This window comes from Pygocentrus nattereri, chromosome 18 (assembly GCF_015220715.1).
Source record: "Pygocentrus nattereri isolate fPygNat1 chromosome 18, fPygNat1.pri, whole genome shotgun sequence".
Classification (NCBI taxonomy): domain Eukaryota; kingdom Metazoa; phylum Chordata; class Actinopteri; order Characiformes; family Serrasalmidae; genus Pygocentrus; species Pygocentrus nattereri.
Window position 1 is genome coordinate 11,356,573 of NC_051228.1, and position 24,173 is coordinate 11,380,745.

A 24,173-nucleotide genomic window follows, 5' to 3' on the forward strand; every position below is an offset into this window, starting at 1 on the left:
TTTTTCATCTTTCTGTGACTTTTTACAAGAATGTTTTTTTTTTTCCAATCTTTTTGATTCGCTACCCTTTTTTGCATTAGAGAACAGACTAGATTCAAATTAAAACTTCAACTTAACATTAATTAATAAGTAACAGAGGACGGGGTGCTCTTAGTCCCGACACTAGCTACCAAGACGTTAGTGTACTTTTGTATGTATATGTATGCTAGTGTATGCTTGTTATGAAGAAGACTACAATACATTGAAGTAACATTGAACTAAGGTAATACCATGGTTATTGTATTTTTTTACCAGAGAAAATACTTACATTTGTGGGTTTCTTAGGTCACTTATGCAGCCATCTTGCTTGTTTCTCATAACACTCTGTTTGGAGTGTGCCTCTGAAAAACCTCTGTTTGGAGGGCCATGTAGCCCTAACATTTCACCCTACTCCTCTATCTAAACAAAAATCGAGACACCCTATCCCTAGGCATTAACGTGCAAAACACAGGGGTAAGAGCTAGGTGGTAGGGGCGAGGGGGTGAAATAGAATTGGGCCTATTTCTCTTAAGCCAGTGCTCCAAGTGTGGATCCTTTGTTGCGGAGTATTCAAGTAAATCAGTTAATGTTGTTACAAATAAAACGTACTGAAGTGAGCTGCTAGATTAGCTGCTTGTCTAAGCACTGTTAATCATTTCAGCCACCTGCATTTAGAGACTTTATTTTGCCGTGTGTGCACAATTTCATCATTGTAGACACTGATCATTTTATGTAATGACAGCAGGATATGACTGCTCTGGGGGACTTTATGGAAAATTCATTAATCATCATGAATATGAAAAAATAAGCCCTGTACTTTTTTCTACAATCTAGTGACTTCAGTGGCATGTCTCTCTAAGCAGGATTTCTTGCTTAGCCAGGTAATTTTAAGCTTAGTTTGACTTAAATTTGGATATACTGTCTCATGACTGTGACAAGTCTTTTTATTTGGCCTCATCACAGTGGCACGCCTAACCCAGCCTAAGATATCAACAATATAAAGCCGTTATTACTCCATTAAACTCCATTAAGGTGGCGGTGGTGACAGCATTTATGTGCTTTACTTTCAACATATTTATCTTTTTTTTTCTTCTCCTTCTATAAAAAAAAAAGCTGCTTGACTCATCATGACTACTCATGCGCACACACTAGGGGTGGCAGGGTAGAATCGATTCTTAGATGCATCGCGATGCAGAAGTGGATGATTCCGAATCGTTTTGCAAATATCAAAAATCAATTTTCTAAGTTTTAATTGATAGCAATGTTGAAGCAACGCAAAAGGCAACTGCAATTTTGCAAAGTGCAGAAGTGCAGTGCCCAGACAGTCTGTGCTGTGCACACTGCATTAAAAGCTAATGCAGGGGTTGCAACCCAAGAAGCATTTTATTCTTTCAGCAAAAAATATACCACTTTGAGAGCTACAACATTTTGAGTCCATTTTACCATCTTGGCTGTACATGTGTCTCAGTACGTGCTAATGTCCTAGTGTGGGGTAAAAATATAGTTCAAACAAAAACACAGACTTACTTTGCTCTCCCTAAAGCTGTAGCTCAGTTGTAGCTGCTTTTCTTGCATCACCAGCTGGATACTTTTCCACAGAAGTAGAACAGTTTATTATATAAATATTTATTTGGTTACAAATATTTGATTTATAAATGCAGATAAGTCTATTTGCCTTCAAAGTATGGTCTTAAATCTTTCTCTTTGCCTTTTTGTTAGCTAATAACTTAGTGAATTAGCAGTTATAGGCTACATTATTTCCAGCGTTTAAAATCATTTATTGTTGAAACTGTGTTTAAACGATCCACAGAGCTTTATTTTACTGCAAATGAAGATTATTTTTACCTAGAAATCTAACGCTGTGGAGCCACACCAGGCCAGTCAAAGTAGGTTGTCAACCCCTGAGCTAGTGTATGGAAGTACTTTGGCTTCTGTGGAGCATATTACATGTTTCTGGCCATTTTCAGCCTATTTTCTGCCCGGTTGGAGTTGCTGCCAACCAGGGGACCCTCGATGAAGTGATGTCAAAGCTTCCACCCAAATGGAAAAGGACAAAGCGAATTACAAACTCTATCACAACTTTTATTGCCAAGGATTTGCATCTGCTGAGAACCAGGGCTTTCAGCCTATGTTACACACTTTGGAGCCAAGATACAGCGTCCTGTCTCAAAGACACTTTACTGACACAGTCACTCCTCCTCCCACTCTCTACAACAAGACCAAAACCAAGGTTATGGAATCACTGAAGAAAACAGGTAGAATAGCTGTAATCTGCTGCGTGGAAATCCATTCCATTCCAATTCCAGTTGACTCCACATCGTTTCCATTGGATTTACAACCCCAATTCCAGTGAAGTTATGACGTTGTGAAAAACATAAATAAAAACAGAACATGATGATTTGCAGATCCTTTTCAAACTATATTCAATTCAACTACAAACACAAGATATTTAATGTTCAAATGGATAAACATTATTGTTTTTTGCAAATATTCACTCATTTTGAATTTGATGCCTGCAACATGTTCCAAAGAAGTTGGGACGGGGGCAACAAAAGACTGAGAAAGTTGAGGAATGCTCACAAAACACCTGTTTGGAACATTCCACAGGTGAACAGGTTAATTGGAAACAGGTGAGTGTTGTGATTGTGTATAAAAGGAGCATCCCTGAAAGGCTCAGGCATTTACAAGCAAGGATGTGGCGAGCTTCACCACTTTGTGAACAACTGCATGAGCAAATAGTCCAACAGTTTAAGAACAAAGTTTCTCAATGTGCAATTGCAAGGAATTTAAGGATTTCATCATCGAAAGTCTATAATATCATCAATAGATTCAGAGAATCTGGAGAAATCTCTGCAAGTAAGTGGCAAGGCAGAAAACCTTCTGACGAGTCCACATTTCAAATTATTTTTGGAAATCATGGACGTTATGTCCTCCGGGCCAAAGAGGAAAAGTACTGTCTTGATTGTTATCAGCACAAAGTTCAAAAGCCAGCATCTCTGATGGTATGGGGGAGTGTTGGTGCCCATGGCAGGGGTAACTTACACATCTGTGAAGGCACTATTAATGCTGAAAGGTACATACAGGTTTTGGAGCAACATATGCTGCCATCCAAGCAACATCTTTTTCAGGGACGTCCTTGCTTATTTCAGCAAGACAATGCCAAGCCACATTCTTCATGTGCTACAACAGCGTGGCTTCGTAGTGAAAGAGTGCGGGTACTAGACTGGCCTGCCTGCAGTCCAGATCTGTCTCCCATTGAAAATGTGTGGCGCATTATGAAGCACAAAATATGAAAACGGAGTTGTACATGAAGCAAGAATGGAAAAGAATTCCACCTACAAAGCTTCAACAATTAGTGTCCTCAGTTCCCAAACACTTATTGAGTGTAGTTAAAAGAAAAGGTGATGTGACACAGAGGTAAACATGCCCCTGTCCCAACTTCTTTGGAACGTGTTGCAGGCATCAAAATCAAAATGAGTGAATATTAGCAAAAAACAATAAAGTTTATCCATTTGAACATTAAATATCTTGTCTTTGTAGTGTATTCAGTTGAATATAGGTTGAAAAGGATTTGCAAATCACCATATTCTGTTTTACACAACGTCCCAACTTCATTGGAATTGGGGTTGTATTAATAAAAGATGTTGGAAATAAATTCGTTATGGTTGATTATAGATACTTTGCTGTGAAAGTTCCAAATTGCCACACAGTGAGAAAAAAAGAAATCCTGTATAGAAAAAAAGGTGCATCGAAAATCATTTTGCAATCGCATTGCAGTTCTCTGAATGGTAATCGAATCATGAGGTGCCTATAGATTCCCAACCGTAGCACACACACAAAAATTAATCATGTCATGAGCATCTGAACCTGGGTTAGGTTTTTGAAGTGGAAACGTAGCCCAGACCGCTAATTGTTGAACATGCTTCGTGAGTCGGGCTCCTGTTAAGAACCATTGGTTTATAATAACTCAAGCTTTTGGGGACGCTTGATATTTATGAACGCCTGCTTATGGATTTAGGACAAATAGCGTTGCCTTAGGAAATTTTGTTCAGTTACATTATCCTGCTTATTTTCTTTGTAGTTTGAAGTAGTATCTATAATTTTATAGATACTCTATGGGGAAATGCCTTGTTTTTGTCAGATGTTGCACATGAGCTGCAACAGTCATTGTATATTACCCACCATGTATCAAATTCACTAGCAGTTATGCAGAAGGAACCAGCCAAGAGATCACAACAGTGTTGACAAACTCCAGCTGTTCTGCAAAGTTGCCTAAATTCGATAGTTTAAAAGAGCCAGTCAAATTATTTACGCCCAAAATCTTTCTCTGTCATTGTTTTGTCATCATGATTACTGTCATTACTTAGTTCATTAGCAAAAAATGTCTGGCATACATTTAAAAAGACTCTTCCCCAAATGGGCTGATTCCATAGCTGCTTGTCCAGGCCTGTGTGGGAAATTACTTCATAACCACATAAAATATTATGCTGCATGTTCTTCAAAGGCATGAATCCAAATGCAGAAACCACTTTGCAAATGAAAAACATATTGTCATTGTACCCTAAAGGGCTCCTATCATAGTAGAAAAAAAATTCCTTGCTTTTTTACAGACACGTTTGAAAACTAAGCTGTAAAAACAGCTGTAAAAACAATTCAAATGATATAAACCAACACAGTTACATATATTTGCCTATTCAGGCTATTGTAGTTTAGCCCAGCCCATCCTTGCTGAACTTATCAGGAATGTTTCTGCCCAGACTGCTTTTTGAATGAGGCATGGGTAGCAAATCAAAAGACCTCATTTACCTACCTCAATCTTAAACGCTCACTGTTTAATTCTGAGGGATAGAGTGGCTGGGAGCCTTAAAACTAAGGGCACTGATGTACATTGGGAGTTATTCTTTATCGCAGTTTCACATTTGAATTGTGTGGTGGTGACCTGCAAACCTTTTCTTTAGTTTGGTCTGTTTTGTCGGTGGGTAGCACTGTCGCCTCACAGCAAGAAGGGCCTGGATTCGATTCCCTTGACGGGTGACCAGGGTCCTTTTTTTTGCATGTTTGCATGTTCTCCCTGTGTCTGCGTCGGTTTCCTCCCACAGTCCAAAGACATGCAGTCAGGCCTATTGGACATACTAAATTGCCCCTAGGTGTGTGTGATTGTGTATGTCTGTCTGTCTGCCCTGCAATGGACTGGCGACCTGTCCAGGGTGTATCCTGCCTTCCACCTAATCACCGCTGGGATAGGCTCCAGCACCCCTGCGACCCTGAGGGAAATGTGTGTTTGAGTGTGTGTTGTCCACCTGTACTTGAGTGTGCACTAACCAAATAGTCTGGCAAAAAAATTGCAGATCTTTTCGCTTCCACCATCAGTGCTTGCTTTCTAGCAGCACATGTACTTTTTTCATAATCTGTCTTAAATGATGTTTAAACATCTGGCTCTTCAAAGACACTCATTGTTCTTGCAGCACATGCTGCTGTAAATAAAAGCATAGAAACACTGAAATGATAATAAAAAACCAAAGCCTTTAATTTTGGTACATGGATCATGGAACATACTGCATTGGTGACCTAATTGGTAACACTCAACAAACCAGTCATAAAGAAGCAGATAACAAGTAGGTTCATTGTTATTCATTGGTTCATTGGCTTTACTGTGATACACATAGATGTGAAGCATTGATCATGTCTGTCATGCAAAGGAAGAGTTTTTTGGCTCAAATGACAAATGAGAGTAACAGAGCCCTTGTTTCCCTGCTAAGCACTCATGTTAACAATTTGGTGCATTTAGCTGTTGTAGTGTGAAACCAACCAAACCAAATGAAACGGATACAACGTCACAAAAACCCAGATGCTGGTTTGGACTGTTGTGAAAAAAAGAATTGTGAAAACATCAAAAGTTTGCAAGTCAGTCTGTCAGCATTGAGGATTTGAAGCAGAAATAAGCATGGATGTTTGAAAGAGTGGTGATTGGGCAACAGGTCATGACATCCTGTGCGTTTCTGGATTGATAACGTGTGCTTGAGATTCCTCACTGTCCTTCGTGATAGTTGTGCCCCAGCCATGTAACAGCAATTTGCAGCACCCTGCTGTGATGCATTGCCTCCGTTCCATTAACAGTGTCCGCTTTTACAAATTTAACTCACTGAGCTCTTTAGCCTCTCAATGATGCAAATCCAATTAGATACATCAGGTCAGAGTGTGCTGTCTTTGGGCCAGGATGACCTGGCATGTATGCAAATCAGGAGTGCAAAGCTTTTGCTGCTGAATGAGGATGAGTCAAGTGTGTGGGCTAGCCAAAAAACTTTATTAATAAACTTTTTTAAGGGACAGAAAACAAACATTTACAAGATCAGCAAAAAGTGCAAAATGGAATGAGTAAGAAAGGCTGCCTTTTTTTTTCTTTTCCTGATTCCTTGTGTCAAAACAAACTACTTTGCACTTTGGACCTTTTATCTCCCCCTCAATAGATTTTTCTTTTTATATATTTGCATAATACGCAAAAGCTACTTTTGTGAACTAGTCCTATGTTTTTACTCTATCCTCATATAACTCCTATCAAAAATTCACTAGAGCCTCAGTAATAATCAAAAACATGCTGCCATTTGTGAGCAATAATTAATTTGTTCTTAAAAAATTCTATGACTCAATAAAACTGACACTACATACACTTACTCAGTAGTAAGTGTCTTTAGTAGTAGTACTTTGAGGTAGCCTGTCAATTTTGTTGCGTGTACACGCATGTACAAGGGAGCTGTAACTGCACAATGACTGTTTCTCAGCATCCATACATCCGATCAAGCTGAAATTTTTCAAGCAGCATCTATAAGACAGATCATAAGTGGACAACTCGATACATCAAAAATTTTTGCCACCATTATCAATCAGATATCAGCAGGAATTTGACAGGCTTAATGTTGGCCAATCATGATGAAACGAATTACAATCTTTAGAATGTTCTACAAAGCCTAAGACATCGGTTCATATAAAATTAAGCAGGTATCATGTTTAAAGACCACTGCTTAACAACTGAAGGACTTTTTGAACTCTGACTTCATTGGATTTTTCATCCTCTCTCTGTAAATAAGGCTCAAAGTGCATTAGGCCTCATTGTTCTAGTTTGTGCTTGAACCCAGAGATTGCCACTTGCGACTATATTTTGTTTTTATCTCGTAATGTTATATTGTTGTATGTACAGTGGAAAATATTGCAATCTAAATTTGAGCTAATAGTTTGTGTCTCCTCGGTTTCTTCTCACAAACACTCAAGCTTATCTGACTAGGGTTGCACAAGTTACTGTTTTTGTAAGTTAACATCCAGCCAAACATTTTCTGAGAAGTTAACTCAAGGCTTGACGCAGAGACCTCTAAATTGCCTTTTGGCAAAATATTTGAGAAAGAGGAACTCGTTCATCCAGTGTGCAAATTCTTCTGGTTTATGTGGGAAGTAAACAAAACATGAACGATGTGAAATGGTTGTTGTGTTTTATTAGCTAGCTGGCAACTGTTGGTTTTGACTTATGACTGTTTTTAACGGCGTTGAAGCAGAAATTAAAAATAATTTTTACCATTTAAATGATCTTTTGTACAGTGATATTTGATGTTGATAATGTTCACTTCTTTGTTTCACCATGGTGAAAACAGCGTTGACGTCACACTTGTCCAGTTTGTGCTGCGAAACGCACCATTTTCGCAATTGCAAATTTCTTCATCATCCAACAAGCAAAGGATGTTTGTGTGGTGCTTTTTGATGAGCTCGTTTTTCCCAATATAAGCAGCATTAGTCAATGACTGACTGGATAACTGATCTGTCCCTCATTGATGGGTGCATTGTTGAAATGCACATGTGTTGCCCAAGTTCACCATGCAGTCAAGTAATTGGAGAACTATTTGTCCTCTCTTTTTTTATGGTCCAAATTATTGAGCCATGGTTGAAGCTTAATCTTATTGTCAAATAAAAGGACATAATAATAATAATAATAGGGCAGTTAAATGAAAGTTGTGGTTGGAGTTTGAGGTCCTCTATAATTTGGCCTCAAAACATGGCTATAAAGAATGTAATTAAATTTTTTTTTTTATTATTTTATTGAGGAGTTTCACATAAATTACATACCAGCATTGTCACAAGACACAATTCAAATGTCACTGAATAAAAACAACCTCAGTTTTTCTTTTTGCTTTAAACATAACCCCAACTCACTTACTCACACAAATACGCACAAACACACACACACAGCAGGACAAAAACATAGAAGAGGGAGGAAAGAAAAGGGGAAAAAGAAAAATAGATAAATAACAACAACAACAACAACAACAACAATAATAATAATAATAATTATTATTATTATTATTATTATTATTATTAATCACAGTGTCTCGCTATTAATGATGAAAAACCTATAACATCCGACTGAGCCTGTGAAATTGTAGGCAATCCTGAGGAAAGACCAAATATTGCTATGAGTGGACAGATAGTGATACTGACACCAATAACTTCAGACATTATCTCAGACTAATCTGACCAAAATGTAGAAATACTGGGGCACGAAATAAACATGGGTTAGATCACATGGAGAAGTGGAGCACCTCTCACATTTGTCAGTAACTGCCCCAGGATAGAATTAGAGTTTGTTAAGCAAAGGAGAGAAGTTAGAGTGGAAAAGAGATGGCAATGTACAAGTTATTAAAATCCCCACATATCTGAAGCCAGATGGAACGGATTTAAAGGGCAATGCTGATTGATTTAGTGACAGTGCCAATGAGTTCACTGGATAGCATTCACTCTTCTGAAAGTACCCCAAAAATGAGCCAAATTTCTTCAAAAGTGACAAAATTGAAGGAAGACTACAAATAGGATCAGTTACATATAACAGCAAATCATCTGCATATAATGACAACTTTAATTCGATACCAGAACGGAACATACCCTGAAAAGTTTTAAGGGATTTAATTGCAATGGACAAAGGCTCAATGGAAAGGGCAAACAATAATGGAGATAAACTACAGCCTTGTCTCGTCCCGCGTGATAAAGAAAAATAATCAGAGTACATATTATTGGTGTGGACACTGGCTTGGGGAGAGGAGTATAAAAGTCTTATCCAGGATATAAAGTTGTCTCCAAATCCAAATTTTTGTAAAACAAAAAAAGATAATGCCACTCAACTCGGTCAAAGGCCTTTTCGGGATCTAAAGAAATAACAACCTCAGGAACAGAGGTTGAATGTCCAGTGTAGATGGTATTCAAAAGTGTACGAATATTAAAAGAAAGTTGTCTTTTGATGAAACCATTCTGATCGTGGGAAATGATTTCGGGAAGAACATTCTCCAAGCGCAGAGCCAAAGCTTTGGACAAAATTTTTACATCTACATTTAACAAAAAAAGAGGCCTGTATGAAGCACAGAGATTAGGATCTTTGTCCTTTTTTAACAGCAGAGAGATATGTGCTTGAGTCATAGAGGGAGGTAAAGAATTCGAAATGAGAGATTCTTCATATACTTCTAGAAGTGGGGCAAGCTTATCCTGAAATTTTTTATAGAATTCAATCGAAAATCTATCAGGACCTGGAGCTTTATTGGTTGACTTAACTCTGATTGAGTGAGTAATCGAGTCTGATTGAGTCTCCTCCAAAGTTAAAGGCAAATCCAGATCTTCTGCAACACTTGGATTCACAGTGGGAAACGAAAGACCCTCAAAAAATGAGTAAATTTCAGCATCATCAGATGGGAAATTGGATATGTAAAGATTATAGTAAAAAGATTTTGTAATTATAAATTTTACTTTGCTGTCTGAGAGATTGTGGCTGGTTAGACTGATACCGGCTCCAGAGCTATTTTGCCTGAGGCTGTTTAAAAAAAAACATTTTGCCTGAGACCCAAAGCTGGTGTCTGAAACCTGACACCCTGATCTGAAGTTTTCCAGAAGATGTACAGTATACCACATAAATGTCTTTACACTTGTGATATCTGCATGCAGCACTGGGTACATTCTGTTGCTTGCTAGGTACAATAAAGGTGGTATTAATGGAAATCACATGACCAAGCATGCCCAAGTTACATGTTACATGTCTTACTATGGAAAATAAAAATAAATGAAAAATTTAAATAAAAATATGAACTGCATGTTTTCAAATGGACAGTAAATTTGTTTTGACCATCACTGGGAGCTCCTATTGTGACAGACTGGTTAACCTTCACTTTGTTAGACCATTTTTTGACAAAAAGTAGCTGGTTGAAAAAAAAAGGGGGGGGGGTGGTTTCCTGATTCCCTGATTCCTGTGTTTGCTTACTTTGCATGAATCATTTTGCTAGTTTTTGATTGTTGGCCAAATGAATTTGGAGTCTGGTGACTTCATTCAATCAGTAAAACATTTTTTTAATTATTGTTTTTAAATCTATTTATCCTCTATATACATGCTTTGGTGTAAACAAAAGCAGGTAACCAAAGTTAGAAAAGCTTTCTTCTTAAAAAAAATTGTCCATACGAGCTTTCTGTTGATTTTCAGGTGTAATGTGTTTCATCACTAACATAGTTTTTCATTTTGTTTCCTTTCTGTCACTTCAGTCTTGGGACATTTTCTTCCGAAATGCCAACGCAGGTGCTCCCCCGGGTGCTGCCTACCAGAGCCCGCCTCCTTTGGGGGTGAATTTCTCAGGACTTTCTCAGGCCCAGGCAGTGGTTGGAGCTCAGCCCAGTGTGGAGAAACTAGTAGAGGACCACCTGGCAGTGCAGTCCCTCATTCGAGCTTACCAGGTAGCCCTTTGCTTTACTGAAGACACAGGCTTCAGTGAACAGCTGTTACATATTCTTAATTAATCCAGATTTTTTTTTGACATTTACAAAACACAGTCACTGAAAAGAATTTTCTTTTGTATGTGATAGTAGTGGGTGCTATGGGCAAATAATGTAAAATAAAGTGGTGCTAAATGTTGTGTTACCTCTGAATTTCTCATGTCGTTCATCTCAGACGTTTGTGCTTGTGCTTACATCTATGACCACCAGACACTGCTGGAAACAGTGGAGCAGTAAGCCAGCTGCCATCCATGCTAAGTTTAAAAACTAACCCCAGAAGTCTGGCCGCTCTTTCCATCTTTCTAATATCTGCTTCGTCTATAACAAACTGGATTACTGTTAACTCAGAATGCAACTGACTACAGGGATTACTGAAACATCTCTTGACGCAGCCATTTAGGTATAACTTTTATAACTGGGATAACTTTAGCATCTTTTGAACCATTTTTACATGATCTGCACTTATTGGTGGCAAACAGGAATAAAGGTTATGCCAAAACAAATACCTTAAAGCTACAAAGTTACATTACTCTGTCAGGAAAAAACATGTTAAAATATTGCATGTGTGTGCTGCTGTAAATCATCCTATATGACCTGAAATAGTAAATTAGTACATTTAAAAGTCAGAGGTGTTGTGTCAGATTTCACAGGAGCTTTTCAGAGTACGTCGTATGTGTTCATGTATTAATGTAGCATGCACAGGCTCAAAAAGAAACTTTGGCTCAGTGTTTAGGACTTGAATGAATGAATTAACATTATACTGATGAAGTTATGATGACAATAGTAGATCAGGCAAATTCAGTATCCCAAATTAATCAAAATATCGCTCACTACTACTTGGTTGATTTAAATTTTGATTACAGCAATCATTTTAATTCTTTTCTTAGAAGGGCACCAATATGAGACAAAGTGCTTTCTCATAGCTTTGCTCATGCTTGTTCTAGTCACAAAATGTGTAATGCAGATACTCTTCATACATAATGGTGCTAAAATAAGTTTATTGACTTAAAATGATGAAATGCTAACAAATCAATTACGCAAGCACACTCAATCCAATATGGTGAGTGTGATAACAGATTGGTCCTACATGTGTGTAGTCTTTGAATGCTGTTGCATTGTTCATAGGTGAGAGGTCAGCACATAGCCAACCTCGATCCTTTGGGCATCACTTGTATAGATTTTGACGATACCCCGGTTTCAGTAGGGTTCCATCATGATGAGAACAGTGTGTTGCGCTGTGTATATGTTGACCGACTTTGACAAGTCTGTGTTAATTTTCTTGTATTTTTGTCTCTGTCCTCTGTCTCATTTTCTCTTGCTGCTTTGATTCTCACTGTCTTTTTGCTCACCTTCATCTTCCTTTGAATTGCTGTCTCTTCCTCCTTTTTGCTTTTGCTCTGTCTCTCCTGCATTATTACAGATACGCGGGCACCACGTTGCCCAGCTGGATCCCTTAGGAATTATGGACGCAGATCTTGATTTGTGCGTACCCATGGATATCGTCACATCTTCCAATAAGCTTGGTGAGGTTATGAACTGAATTGTTGAATTTTGAGAGCCACTCTACCTTATTACTTAATACTACTTTATGCTACATGCCCATGCACACTGCTTCAAGCTTCAGATGATCGTATTGGGATTGAGTCCATTTAATGACCAAGTTGAACAGTCTGAATCCAACTTTCACAGAAGTAGATCATATTTTGTGGTCCATATCCTAAAATGTTGTAGCCTTTCCACGTCTCCCCCTTATAAAACATATGTGGTTTTGAATTAGGTCAAAGTTTTGGTTACATTAAAGTAAAATATAAAACTTATATGAAGAAGCCAAACTGAAATAAGAAATCTGCTAAGCCTTGTAGCCATCTTGCTATCCCCACAACAGTTGTAGTTTTTCAAAAGATCCTCCTACCTTCAAGATACATCAGAATGGGTTTTTCTAATCTTTAAGCCAGAAGGCTAGAGGCTAGTTGAGCATCTCTGAAGGAGACAAGAAGACATGTTTACAGCTGTTTAGACCATGTTTAGACATGGTTACATTGTTCATTTTGGTCCAAGTGTTCCTTAAGCTTTAGCCCAGATTATTAACAAATGAAGCAATTTGTAGGCCTTTAAAAGCTGTGTTATTAAATCTACAGCAAGAACTAAAACCGTTGAAAGAAGTTGGCCTACATGTTTCTGAAAATGAACATGTTTAATTTCTCCAGTTTAAGCAGGTTTCTCTGTGGTGTTGCCACATCACTTACTTTGCTGAGAAAAGCACAGCAAATATTGAATGAGGATTCTTCTAGACCTTTCCAAAATGCTTTTTTCATTGTCCCTTTATGCTGTGAATGACACTCTCTTTCTCTTGATTGTATTGTTCTGTTGTCATTTGCAGAGTTTAGTCAGACATACACTCACATGAGTGATGCTAAAATATAATTAGAGGTTGTTCAGTGTTTTGGCTCCAGGAAACATTATAAACCCTGGACCCTACTCCCTGTACATTGTGTTTTTTGGTATATAACATCTTATCAGAGTTCTCAGTTACTTGAATTTCAAAATGGCACGGCATGTGTCACGTATGGTGAATTGATTCTATAGATTCACACGCAAGCACGTGGCCAGCCATGAGTGTGGAAGTACCAATGCTATCTTCTTCCCCTTTTCACAGTACAGGCTGCAATCAACACCTTGAGCCATGCAAGTGCAGAGTACTGGAATGCATAGTAAGGGGCGTCACTGCTTTCCCTTTTCCTGACTCAGCCCTCAGCTTTTCAGCCTTGCATTGTCCGGCATCTATTGAGCCTGAATGCAGTTTGCTTAGTGTAGCAGCACTGCCACAGTCGCTGGTTTATTCAGGCGAGTGCTCAGCTTCAGTATTACTAAAGCATGTATGATGCAATACAGTGGGATGATACAGTAATCTGTTGGGCTGTGAGGCTACATAACCATATCATTTGTAGTTTTCACAGAAGCCTAACTGATGCTGAATCCAGCGCCAGTTTCTTGAGTGGAGAAGAAAATTCGATAACTAGTGTCTGAAATATATTGTGGCAAGCTGTATTGATCTGATGTAGTGGTCAGGCAGGGACTGTCTTTTTGTTCCCCAGGTCTAACTAATTGTAAAGAATGTCTTTGTGGCCTTACTGTTTGATGTATGACCATTACATAGCTTAGCTAGACCAAAGTTCTTATTAATTCCCTATTAATATTATGTCAAGGTTTTGGCAGTGCTGTAATCTGACACAAGATCTGTAATTTTGATCCAGTACAAATCTGATGTTTCCATAGTTTTTGCAGAAGTAAGTAGTGAGAGTTCCCTTCATAATAGTAGCTCTGTTTGAATTGACCTCACGGAAATGTAATGACAAAACCTGATATTAGACAGTGACACTTTATTTTTGGTGACTGGAAGATATAGTTAACCACTGAAATAGATCTGACTTGGAACAGTTCCTTTATCATCAAGCTCAAAACAAAACAACTGTGCTACAGTTTTCATAATGGCCTAGTTACAAGGAGAAGGAAAATTTAAATAACTTGAAAGTAGCTCTTTTAGGGCAGAATTCTGTCCAAAGAGTTCTGTCTTGGGCAGCATTTGTTAACCTGATAGGTTCACTTTACTAGATCATTTAAATAGGTAATTATGTGGCATTCCCTGAAATTTAGTTTTTGCTTGTTTGGGTGTAATTTTAATCTTAATGCAGACATGAATATTATGACATTTCGGTCTGCACTGTCTGGAGTAATTTGGGAATAATTGCACACCTGCTTTGTTGAAATGGCCTGTTAAATCCCCCACACATAATCTTTTTGACCAGTAGAGTCAGTATTAGTCCTTTTTAATATATATTTGTATTTTAGAAAGGTGTTTGGATGTAAATTGTCATTGTCACACAGCATAATATCCTTTATGTAACCCCTGTGTATATGGCACATTGCCGTCCTGCCAAACAAATGACATGACCGTCCCCAGACAAGATGGGCCTTCGCACATGTTCTCTTTGCCTAAAGCTGTACTGCTTATGTAATGTAACTCCAGTGTTTGACTGGGTTCTTCATATTACTGTAATGCTGTTTGACCTTTTTACTGTTGTGAGTGTTCCTGTGATGTGAATAAGGGTACAGTATATACATTGTTCCCATTAACGTCTTGTCATGTTTTTGAACTTGTGTTTGCATAATATAGAGCAAATGTAAGGTTAGAACTAGTCTTGCAAGGTAGACTTAGGCCTGTTGGTAAAGAGCCTGATGAATTTTATCCCTTAACATGGCTAAGAACTACACACTTTGACAGGAAATTGCCTTTTGATTGAGATGCAGGACAGCCAATCACAGACTGCTGGTTTTGTATGATGTATAGGGGCAGGCAGTTTTCAAAGTGGGGTTACAAGAACAACAAATCTGTGTGCATCAACAAATACAAAGGGATTCCATGAACTTCATAAACTGTTTTTAGTCCAGCAGTTATTGTTTCAGAAAGCTTTGCACGTGCAGAGTGAGTAACTGACTGCAAACTGTTTTTTCCAGTCGGACTGATCAACCTGTTGCATGGAAGTGCAATTACTCAGTCGTGTGAATAGCCAAGCAAATTGTAACTGACAGTATTCCGATAGTTGTGTCCAGCTTATCATACAGTAGATATCGGGTGCTTCAATTACATATTAGTGGAGCAAGCAGTTTGACGAGAGTAAACAGAAACTCATTATGTACCACAGGAAACAAATTTTTTTAAGAAAAAGAAAATTTGCAAATCAAATAAAGAAGCTGGCAGTGTTCTCAGAACGATGGACTGGCCACCCCAGAGTCCTTGAATGTGCTTGTCCATGAACATCATTCAATGTATTAGGGATTACTTGAATAGTAAGAAGCAGAAAATGTAACTTCTAGACTGAACTTTGCCAGCGTGGGGAAAAATGTTCATGGAGAAACTGAAAGCAAGTCTTCTGGATAGAATGGAAACTAATAAAGGCAAAGGGTATGCACACTGTGTATTGACAATAAAATGATATTGTTGAGGTTTTGTGTTGAAACATTAGCGGTTTGTACTTAATGGCCATTTTGACTATATGAGCTTGTACTAAAGGGCAGTTTTGATTGGAAATTAAATAGATGAAGTGTGATTTTTGCACAGTAATGTATGTGGACAGAGTGCGTTGTGTTAAAGTAAGTATAACGGAATGGTAGTTTTACTTTTGACCCTTATCCCCATCTCTTTCCTTATAATGAATAGCAAAAAGCCTTCAACTCACATTTACTCTCCTCCTCTTCTTCATCCTTATCATTTAACTGCTTTTATTAGTTCTCTGCCTGTATTTGTCCAAATGTCCTTATACCATGTCTGAAATCATTGCCAATCAATACACCAGAATTTTTTTTTTGCTTTTTTTTTTTTTTTTTTTTTTGCTTTAATTTCATAATATTTTTACAACCCCAATTCCAGTGAAGTTGGGACGTTGTGCAAAACATAAATAAAAACAGAATATGAGGATTTGCAAATCCTTTTCAACCTATATTCACTTAAATAAACTACAAAGACAAGATATTTAATGTTCAAACGGATAAACTTTATTGTTTTTGGCAAATATTTACTCATTTTGAATTTGATGCGTGCAACACATTCCAAAGAAGTTGGGACAGGGGCAGCAAAAGACTGGGAAAGTTGAGGAATGCTCAAAAAATGCCTGTTTGGAACATTCCACAGGTGAACAGGTTAACTGGAAACAGGTGAGTGTCATGATTGGGTATAAAGGGAGCATCCCTGAAAGGCTCAGACATTCGCAAGCAAGAATTGGGCGAGGTTCACCACTTAACAACTGCATGGGCAAAAAGTCCAACAGTTTAAAAACAATGTTTCTCAACATGCAATTGCAAGGACTTTAGGGATTTCATCATATACAGTCCATAATATCATCAAAAGATTCAGAGAATCTGGAGAAATCTCTGTGAGTAAGCGGCAAGGCAGAAAACTAACATTGAATGCCCGTGACTTTCGATCCCTCAGGCAGCACTGCATTAAAAACCGACATCATTCTGTAATGGATATTATCACATGGGCTCAGAAACACTTCAGAAAACCATCATCAGTGAACACAGTTTGTCGCTCCATCTACAAGTGCACGTTAAAAACACCGCCGGCTTCTCTGGGCCCGAGCTTATCTGAGATGGACTGATGCAAAGTGGAAAAGTGTCCTGTGGTCTGACGAGTCCACATTTCACGCTGTTTTTGGAAATCATGGACGTCGTGTCCTCCGGGCCAAAGAGGAATAGGACTGTCTGGATTGTTATCAGCGCAAAGTTCAAAAGCCAGCATCTCTGATGGTGTGGGGGTGTGTTAGTGCCCATGCCATGGGTAATTTGCACATCTGTGAAGGCACTATTAATGCTGAAAGGTACATACAGGTTTTGGAGCAACATATGCTGCCATCCACGCATTGTCTTTTTCAGGGACGTCCCTGCTTATTTCAGCAAGACAATGCCAAGCCACATTCTGCACATGTTACAACAGCGTGGCTTCCTAGTAAAAGAGTGTGGGTACTAGACTGGCCTGCCTACAGTCCAGATCTGTCTCCCAATGAAAATGTGTGGCGCATTATGAAGCACAAAATATGACAACGCAGACCCCGGACTGTTGAGCCACTGAAGTTGTACAAGCAAGAATGGAAAAGAATTCCACCTACAAAGCTTCAACAATTAGTGTCCTCCGTTCCCAAATGCTTATTGAGTGTTGTTAAAAGGAAAGGTGATGTAAGACAGTGGTAAAGATGCCCCTGTCCCAACTTCTTTGGAACGTGTTGCAGGCATTAAATTCAAAATGAGTGAATATTTGCAAAAAACAATAAAGTTTATCCGCTTGAACATTAAATATCTTGTCTTTGTAGTGTATTCAATTGAATTTGCAAATCATCATATTCTGTTTTTATTTATGTTTTACACAACCTCCCAACTTCATTGGAATTGGGGTTGTACCATCTAACATGACTTACTCTAGGGTATTTTCATTCTGGATGTTCACTTACCATGTTGCACCCTTCTCCCCTATCTGTGTGTTGGGCAGGCTTCTATGGATTGAATGAGGCAGATCTGGACAAAGTGTTTAGACTCCCCACGACAACGTTTATTGGGGGTACTGAGAGCTCCCTGCCACTCAGGGAGATCATCCGCCGCCTAGAGGTACACACAAGTTCTTTGTAGCGTTGTAAAAAACTTGATTTAGACATACACTGTTTTTTCGTCTCAAAGGATTGGTTTGCCCAAACATATGCTAATGCTAAATGGCTAATATTGAATGAAAGTAAATGCTTTGACGTGTCGTTAGCTTGTAACAGTTCATTAATTGTTAGCATCATTGTTATCCCTTTATACATTTGGTTCAGTCTAGTATGGTTATAAGCACCTTCAGTGTGTGGTGGAAGAATGTGAAAAATCCAGCTTTGCACAGCAAAATCTGGCTTTGCATTTGTATGTGCTTCATATAATCTGTAAGTGCTGCCCCCTACCTGCAGATGGCATACTGTCAGCACATTGGAGTGGAGTTCATGTTCATCAATGATTTGGAACAGTGCCAGTGGATCAGGCAGAAGTTTGAGAAGCCTGGCGTGATGCAGTTCACTCTGGAGGAGAAAAGAACGCTACTGGCCCGCATGGTCCGCTCTACCAGGTCAGCTAAACCTCATATTCAGTGTCATAGTCGAAGTTCCTTTTCATCTAGTATGGAGCAGCATTGTGGTTTCCTGTACATCAGTTAGGATAGGATTTTAAAAAGTTAGGATTTTATGTAGTGCAAGGTTTCTCAACCGTCTGGCCATCTCATCCAGCATATTTGGCAGGGAAGCCAGTGGTCTGTAGTGTCCTAGTTTCTTAGCATTTTGTCATGAAACTCGTTGAAAAAATAATTGATACAGAAATATATGATACAGTATTAATACAATACTTTTTATATACCCTTTCCTGACATTTCACAGGTCCACTTGACTCTTTTATATAGCATAATCATTAAGTTCAAGAAGGATGGAGAAGTGTCTTTAGCCTTACTTTCTTACGCTTCCAAAAATAGAATTCAGAGTTGAACACTGTTTAATAATTTATTGTTGAAGAATTCCAGAATACAGTTATTTTATCTGTCATGTAAAAGCACACATGAATTTCAGTTTTACAGAGTTTTCTGTGGTAATTTGCAACTCAGTGTGTTTCGAAAAGGTTTGAGGAGTTCCTGCAGAGGAAGTGGTCCTCAGAGAAGCGCTTTGGACTGGAGGGCTGTGAGTCACTCATTCCAGCACTCAAAACCATCATTGACAAGTCCAGTGAGAGAGGCGTGGAGAGTGTTATCCTCGGCATGCCTCACAGGTAACCACTCCCAAAAGTTCTTCAGACCAATTTGAATGCTTGCATTATTTAATAATTATGGCACAGCTTACTGTATGAAGTTGATACTTCTAGCTAACTTTACAAGTTGCATGAGTAAGATGCGCCTTTCTGCACTCTTACCAACAGGGGGCGATTGAACGTGCTGGCCAACGTCATCCGTAAAGAACTTGAGCAGATCTTCTGTCAGTTTGACCCCAAACTGGAAGCTGCTGATGAGGTTGGCCATTTTCCCTCACTCCAGTTTACAAATGCTATCTGCAGCCTAGTTTACAGTAGCCTGGTTTAGTAAACTGTGTAATGAACAAATAACTCAGTTACTTACAGTGCCCATATAGGGCATGCTGTTAGAAATGAGAGGGTGTGCAAAGCACATGAGAAATAAAAATAAAACTATGTACTCAAAGCTTTGTAATGACATTCCTTTCATATACTTTACTGCCATTCTGTCTGGAATGCAAACAGCCTTGAATTCTTTGGCAGCATTTTGCTTTCTGTCTCATGTTTCTTTTTTCTCTTTCGGTGTCTGCCTGTCAGGGTTCTGGAGATGTGAAATATCATCTGGGGATGTATCACAGGCGGATCAACCGTGTGACTGATCGCAACATTACTCTCTCCCTAGTGGCCAACCCATCTCATCTGGAAGCAGTGGACCCAGTGGTGCAGGGCAAGACCAAGGCAGAGCAGTTCTACTGTGGCGACACAGAAGGCAACAGGGTTCGCACTGAATACTAAGAATTTTCTCCGTAAAACCAGACAATCAAGGTTGGGATCAAGGGCAGTAACCACCAAACACCTCATAAGTGCTTTGAAATCTAATGATACAGATTTGACTTTTGGGTAAAAGTCAAAAGCTGCATTCCCAAAAAGGAGCTGCTTTAATACACTACCACATTTTCAATGTGCATAGAAAAATACAAATACAGATTGAGAGTCTGCTCTTAATGCTGTCTTATAAATTGAGGGTTCTCTCAGTCAACATTTGCAGCACCCTCAGTAGCCCTTTTAAGCATGGAAGTTAACATGCTAACACCACAGTGAACCCTGCTTAAACCAGACAAAATGAACACACTTGTATTTCTGCTACATATCTTTGTGACCTTAGAACAGTGATTCCCCTCAGACGTAAAGCAACCTGCTGTGTTAGCCCTGTGGCACACACACAAACACGTGTATATTGCAATGATGCGTATGTAAGACATTTATACAAATACAATCAACTGACCACTGTGTTTTGGATGACAGAGGCTTAAATTTTATTCATTTGTTATCATAAATCCTGCAGCATTAATATAAGTAAACGTAACACTAGTGAGAGAGTCTGCAGCTGTGAAATAGCTAACAAAAAACAGACTAACAAAATGTTCACTAATCGAAGCTACAGATTGCATATATCAGTTTCTGACACAAACATTATTAGTTCTTAAACACACAGAACATTAGAGTTTTGTTTTTGCAGAAATCCTCAACCATTGTGTGTACCCAAGCCGTGCAACATGTAGATACTAAATCTGTCTTAACCTTATTCACTGTAGCAAAGACTACCTATATTGACAGCCCGCGATTTTATCGATATCTGAGAAAACATTGGTTATAATTACCATCTTTTTGCTCCAAATTGCCAGGATTCAAGCTAACAGTCATTAAGTGATGAGGTTAAACCTTGTGCCACAGTGGAACCCCAGTATTAATCACCCCTGTTTAACTGTGGATATAGTCTTAAGTTGGGGGGAAAATAAAGTCTTACTTCCTCAAATAGAAGTTTTAATTGTCTTCGTCAGGCATTGTCAGTGATGTCAAACGAGGTGCACAATACTTTCAGCATTACTGTAAACTGGGATGTCTTGCATCTGTCATCTGTGAACATATCACTGATACTTTGATTACTGGAATCTTGCCCCACTGGGATTCCACTAAAAGTTTTGTTTTGGTGGAATGTGTTCAGCCTTTGTGTGTAACCAGTTCTTGCATCATATTCATCTTTTATTTGTCTAAAGGTGTGTTATTCTTGTAGTTCCATTGCATTTTGTTCTGATTTGCTTAGCGTTCACATTAACGTGTTGAAAATTCAACTTAAAGATGTAAACAGAAGTGATGTGAATAAGAGTCCGAACTGATTGGGCAGATTTTATGATATACAGTATCTGATAATGTCCATGAAATTTTCTGGATCATGCTGTTCTTAATACCTAAACTAATTTATGTGTGCAGTCAGAAAGGTACATAGAGTATTTTATAATTTCAAATGTGTCTCATCTTCTATAATCGCCCATTTAAAGCTCATGAAGAGAAGAGAAAACGTACGCACGTCAAAACTGCACCAGAGATTAGTTTCCACATGAGCTGATATTTCATTCCGTATTCGGTCTGTTTAGTCCTCTTTGAGCTTTGAACAAATCTGAACTGCCTAGTACCCTAAACTTCATCTACTCTAGCAAAGACAGTTTCACATTTTGCCTGCCTGTTTTAGCTCTACTGATGTATTGCTTGGCAGGTAACATTGGCAGGTAATAAAAAAACCTTTTTGTGGCTTTCCCTGACAGGTGATGTCTATTCTTCTACATGGAGATGCAGCATTTGCAGGTCAGGGCGTTGTGTATGAGACCTTCCACCTGAGTGACCTGCCCTCCTACAGTACTCATGGCACAGTGCACGTGGTCGTCAACAACCAGGTTTGGGTCCCACTCCTTTTTTTTTTGTTTTGTTTTTTGTTTTTTCCCCATCTCACAGTTTGTTGTGAACTCACTATAAATCATAAATAAAGGGTTATGAATGTCATGTACATCATTTTAGCCTAACTTGAAAGATACATCTTCAAGAAAATATTGTCATGCTGCCTCTTTAGATCGGCTTCACCACTGACCCACGGATGGCCCGATCCTCACACTATCCTACTGATGTAGCCCGAGTCGTCAATGCCCCAATTTTCCATGTGAACGCAGATGATCCTGAGGCTGTGATGTATGTGTGCAATGTTGCTGCTGAGTGGAGGGCGACCTTCCACAAAGATGTAGTGGTAGACCTGGTGAGTTGCAGACTCTGTGCTTTTTCCCATTAAAAGTGAGCCACTCTGTCATCTTTACTGGAAACAGAAAATGAATGTGCATTTTTGTGCTTGCTTAACATTGTTTGCGTCACACGTGCAGTGTTTAGTTTTTTTTTCCATTTGGATCAATGTCTGCTTTTGTTTTCTAGGTATGCTACCGGCGGAACGGCCACAACGAGATGGACGAGCCCATGTTCACACAGCCACTAATGTACAAGCAGATAAAAAAGCAGAAGCATGTGTTGCAGAAATATGCAGAGAAGCTGATAGCAGAAGGAGTCGTCACCAGGCTAGAGTACGAGGTCAGACCAAGACACCTTAAAGGACATACAGACCTACTACATGATATGCGCATAAATTACTTGTATACGTAATAACAGGACATAGATTAGGGCTGCAAATAATAACTATTCCCATAATATCAGTTCATTTTGACTTATATAGGAAAAGGAAACGTACAGTTATTATTCTATAGGTAAATATTTCACAATGGTATTTCAAACATAATAAACTCACCCTGTTCTAAATCATATTTACGAGATACAAAATACTTTTATCATGGTTATAACAACAGGTCTTTACATTGCAGAACATACATAGCAGAAAAGCAGATGATGTCACACTTTAATTTTTGACTACAGTTTTGCTGCTGTTTCACCAGGTGCTCAACATGATGTGCTTTAATTATTTTTTGCTGTCAGTGGCTTTTCTTCAGATAGTAATGCATGAGAGATGTGCTCTTGTGCCAAGTGAGTTCAGTTTTACATATATTACAGGAAACATTTTAAAATTTTTTCATGTTACTGATGATTTTCAGCAGCCCAAATATATAGTATATGTCCAAAGGTTTGTAGACACCTACTCATCCAATGTTTCATCTGAAATCAATGGTATAAGTAGGGAGTTTGTCTCTCTCTGCTGTAGTTACAGCCTCTACTCTTCTGTGAAGGATTTACACTAAATGTTGGAATGTTGCTGTGGGGATTTCATTGTATTCAGCCACAAGAGCATTAATGAGGTCAGGTACTGATGTTGGGTAATTAGTTGTAGATCACTCCAGGTTATTGTAAAGGTATTTGATGGAGCTCCATCAACTCATAGAACACTGCTCCACAACCCAGTTCTGAGGGGCTTTATACCCCTCTGGCTGACACTTGGCATTGAGCATTGAGCATGGCATCCAGTACTACTGGAAATGCTTTTCTGTAGAGATTAAGCTGTGTAGACACAACTGAACACTTGTCAGCAATAGTTGAATTTGCTAATTAGAAGGGCTGTCTGGATACGGTTGGGCATTTTGAGTAGGTTTTACATTTTTTGAAGAAGTGGTGATGATGACTGTTCTCAAATCTGTACTTTTAGGAAGAGATTGCCAAATATGACAAGATCTGTGAGGAGGCATACACTCGCTCCAAAGATGAGAAGATCCTCAACATCAAACACTGGCTTGACTCCCCATGGCCTGGTATGAGCTTGTATGGTTGTGTGTACTCTGTACAAGTGAATGTTTATGTTCTATAATTTGAATATCATTGACTTGATTGGGAATGATCTGCTTTACAGGTTTCTTCACTCTGGATGGCCAGCCTAAGAGCATGAGCTGTCCCTCCACTGGCCTGAACGAAAAAGAGCTCCACCACATCGGCAAAGTGGCCTCCTCTGTGCCTATTGAGGACTTCACCATTCATGGAGGTGTGTTTTAAAATTAAATCTTAATTCTTATTACATCTCTCTTCCACGCAGTAACTTCAGAAATTATCACAGTGTGTTCAGGAAATAAATTCCAGTTTTCTCTTTCTGTAAGGCCTGACCCGTATTCTAAAGGGCAGAGCGGCTATGGTTGAGAACAGGACAGTGGACTGGGCTCTGGGCGAGTACATGGCCTTTGGTTCCCTGCTGAAAGAGGGCATGCACGTGCGCCTCAGTGGTCAGGACGTGGAGAGAGGCACCTTCAGGTTCTGCTCAGGCTGTGCTT

General features: G+C 38.9%; 1 protein-coding gene across 2 annotated transcripts in view; it reads left to right on the forward strand.

The window, feature by feature from the left end:
• The window catches only part of ogdhb (oxoglutarate dehydrogenase b), a 37,987-nt gene that overhangs the window by 8,095 nt on the left and 5,719 nt on the right, over positions 1 to 24,173 (forward strand). For both annotated transcript variants that reach the window (XM_037547098.1, XM_037547097.1), the window contains exons 3-15: positions 10,576 to 10,764; positions 12,224 to 12,326; positions 17,846 to 17,961; positions 18,294 to 18,448; positions 18,988 to 19,134; positions 19,282 to 19,372; positions 19,690 to 19,869; positions 21,696 to 21,824; positions 21,998 to 22,177; positions 22,348 to 22,500; positions 23,561 to 23,663; positions 23,762 to 23,890; positions 24,003 to 24,153. In XM_037547098.1, coding sequence (XP_037402995.1) covers positions 10,576 to 10,764; positions 12,224 to 12,326; positions 17,846 to 17,961; positions 18,294 to 18,448; positions 18,988 to 19,134; positions 19,282 to 19,372; positions 19,690 to 19,869; positions 21,696 to 21,824; positions 21,998 to 22,177; positions 22,348 to 22,500; positions 23,561 to 23,663; positions 23,762 to 23,890; positions 24,003 to 24,153 — 1,826 coding nt within the window. The remainder of the gene's footprint in view (positions 1 to 10,575; positions 10,765 to 12,223; positions 12,327 to 17,845; positions 17,962 to 18,293; positions 18,449 to 18,987; positions 19,135 to 19,281; positions 19,373 to 19,689; positions 19,870 to 21,695; positions 21,825 to 21,997; positions 22,178 to 22,347; positions 22,501 to 23,560; positions 23,664 to 23,761; positions 23,891 to 24,002; positions 24,154 to 24,173) is intronic.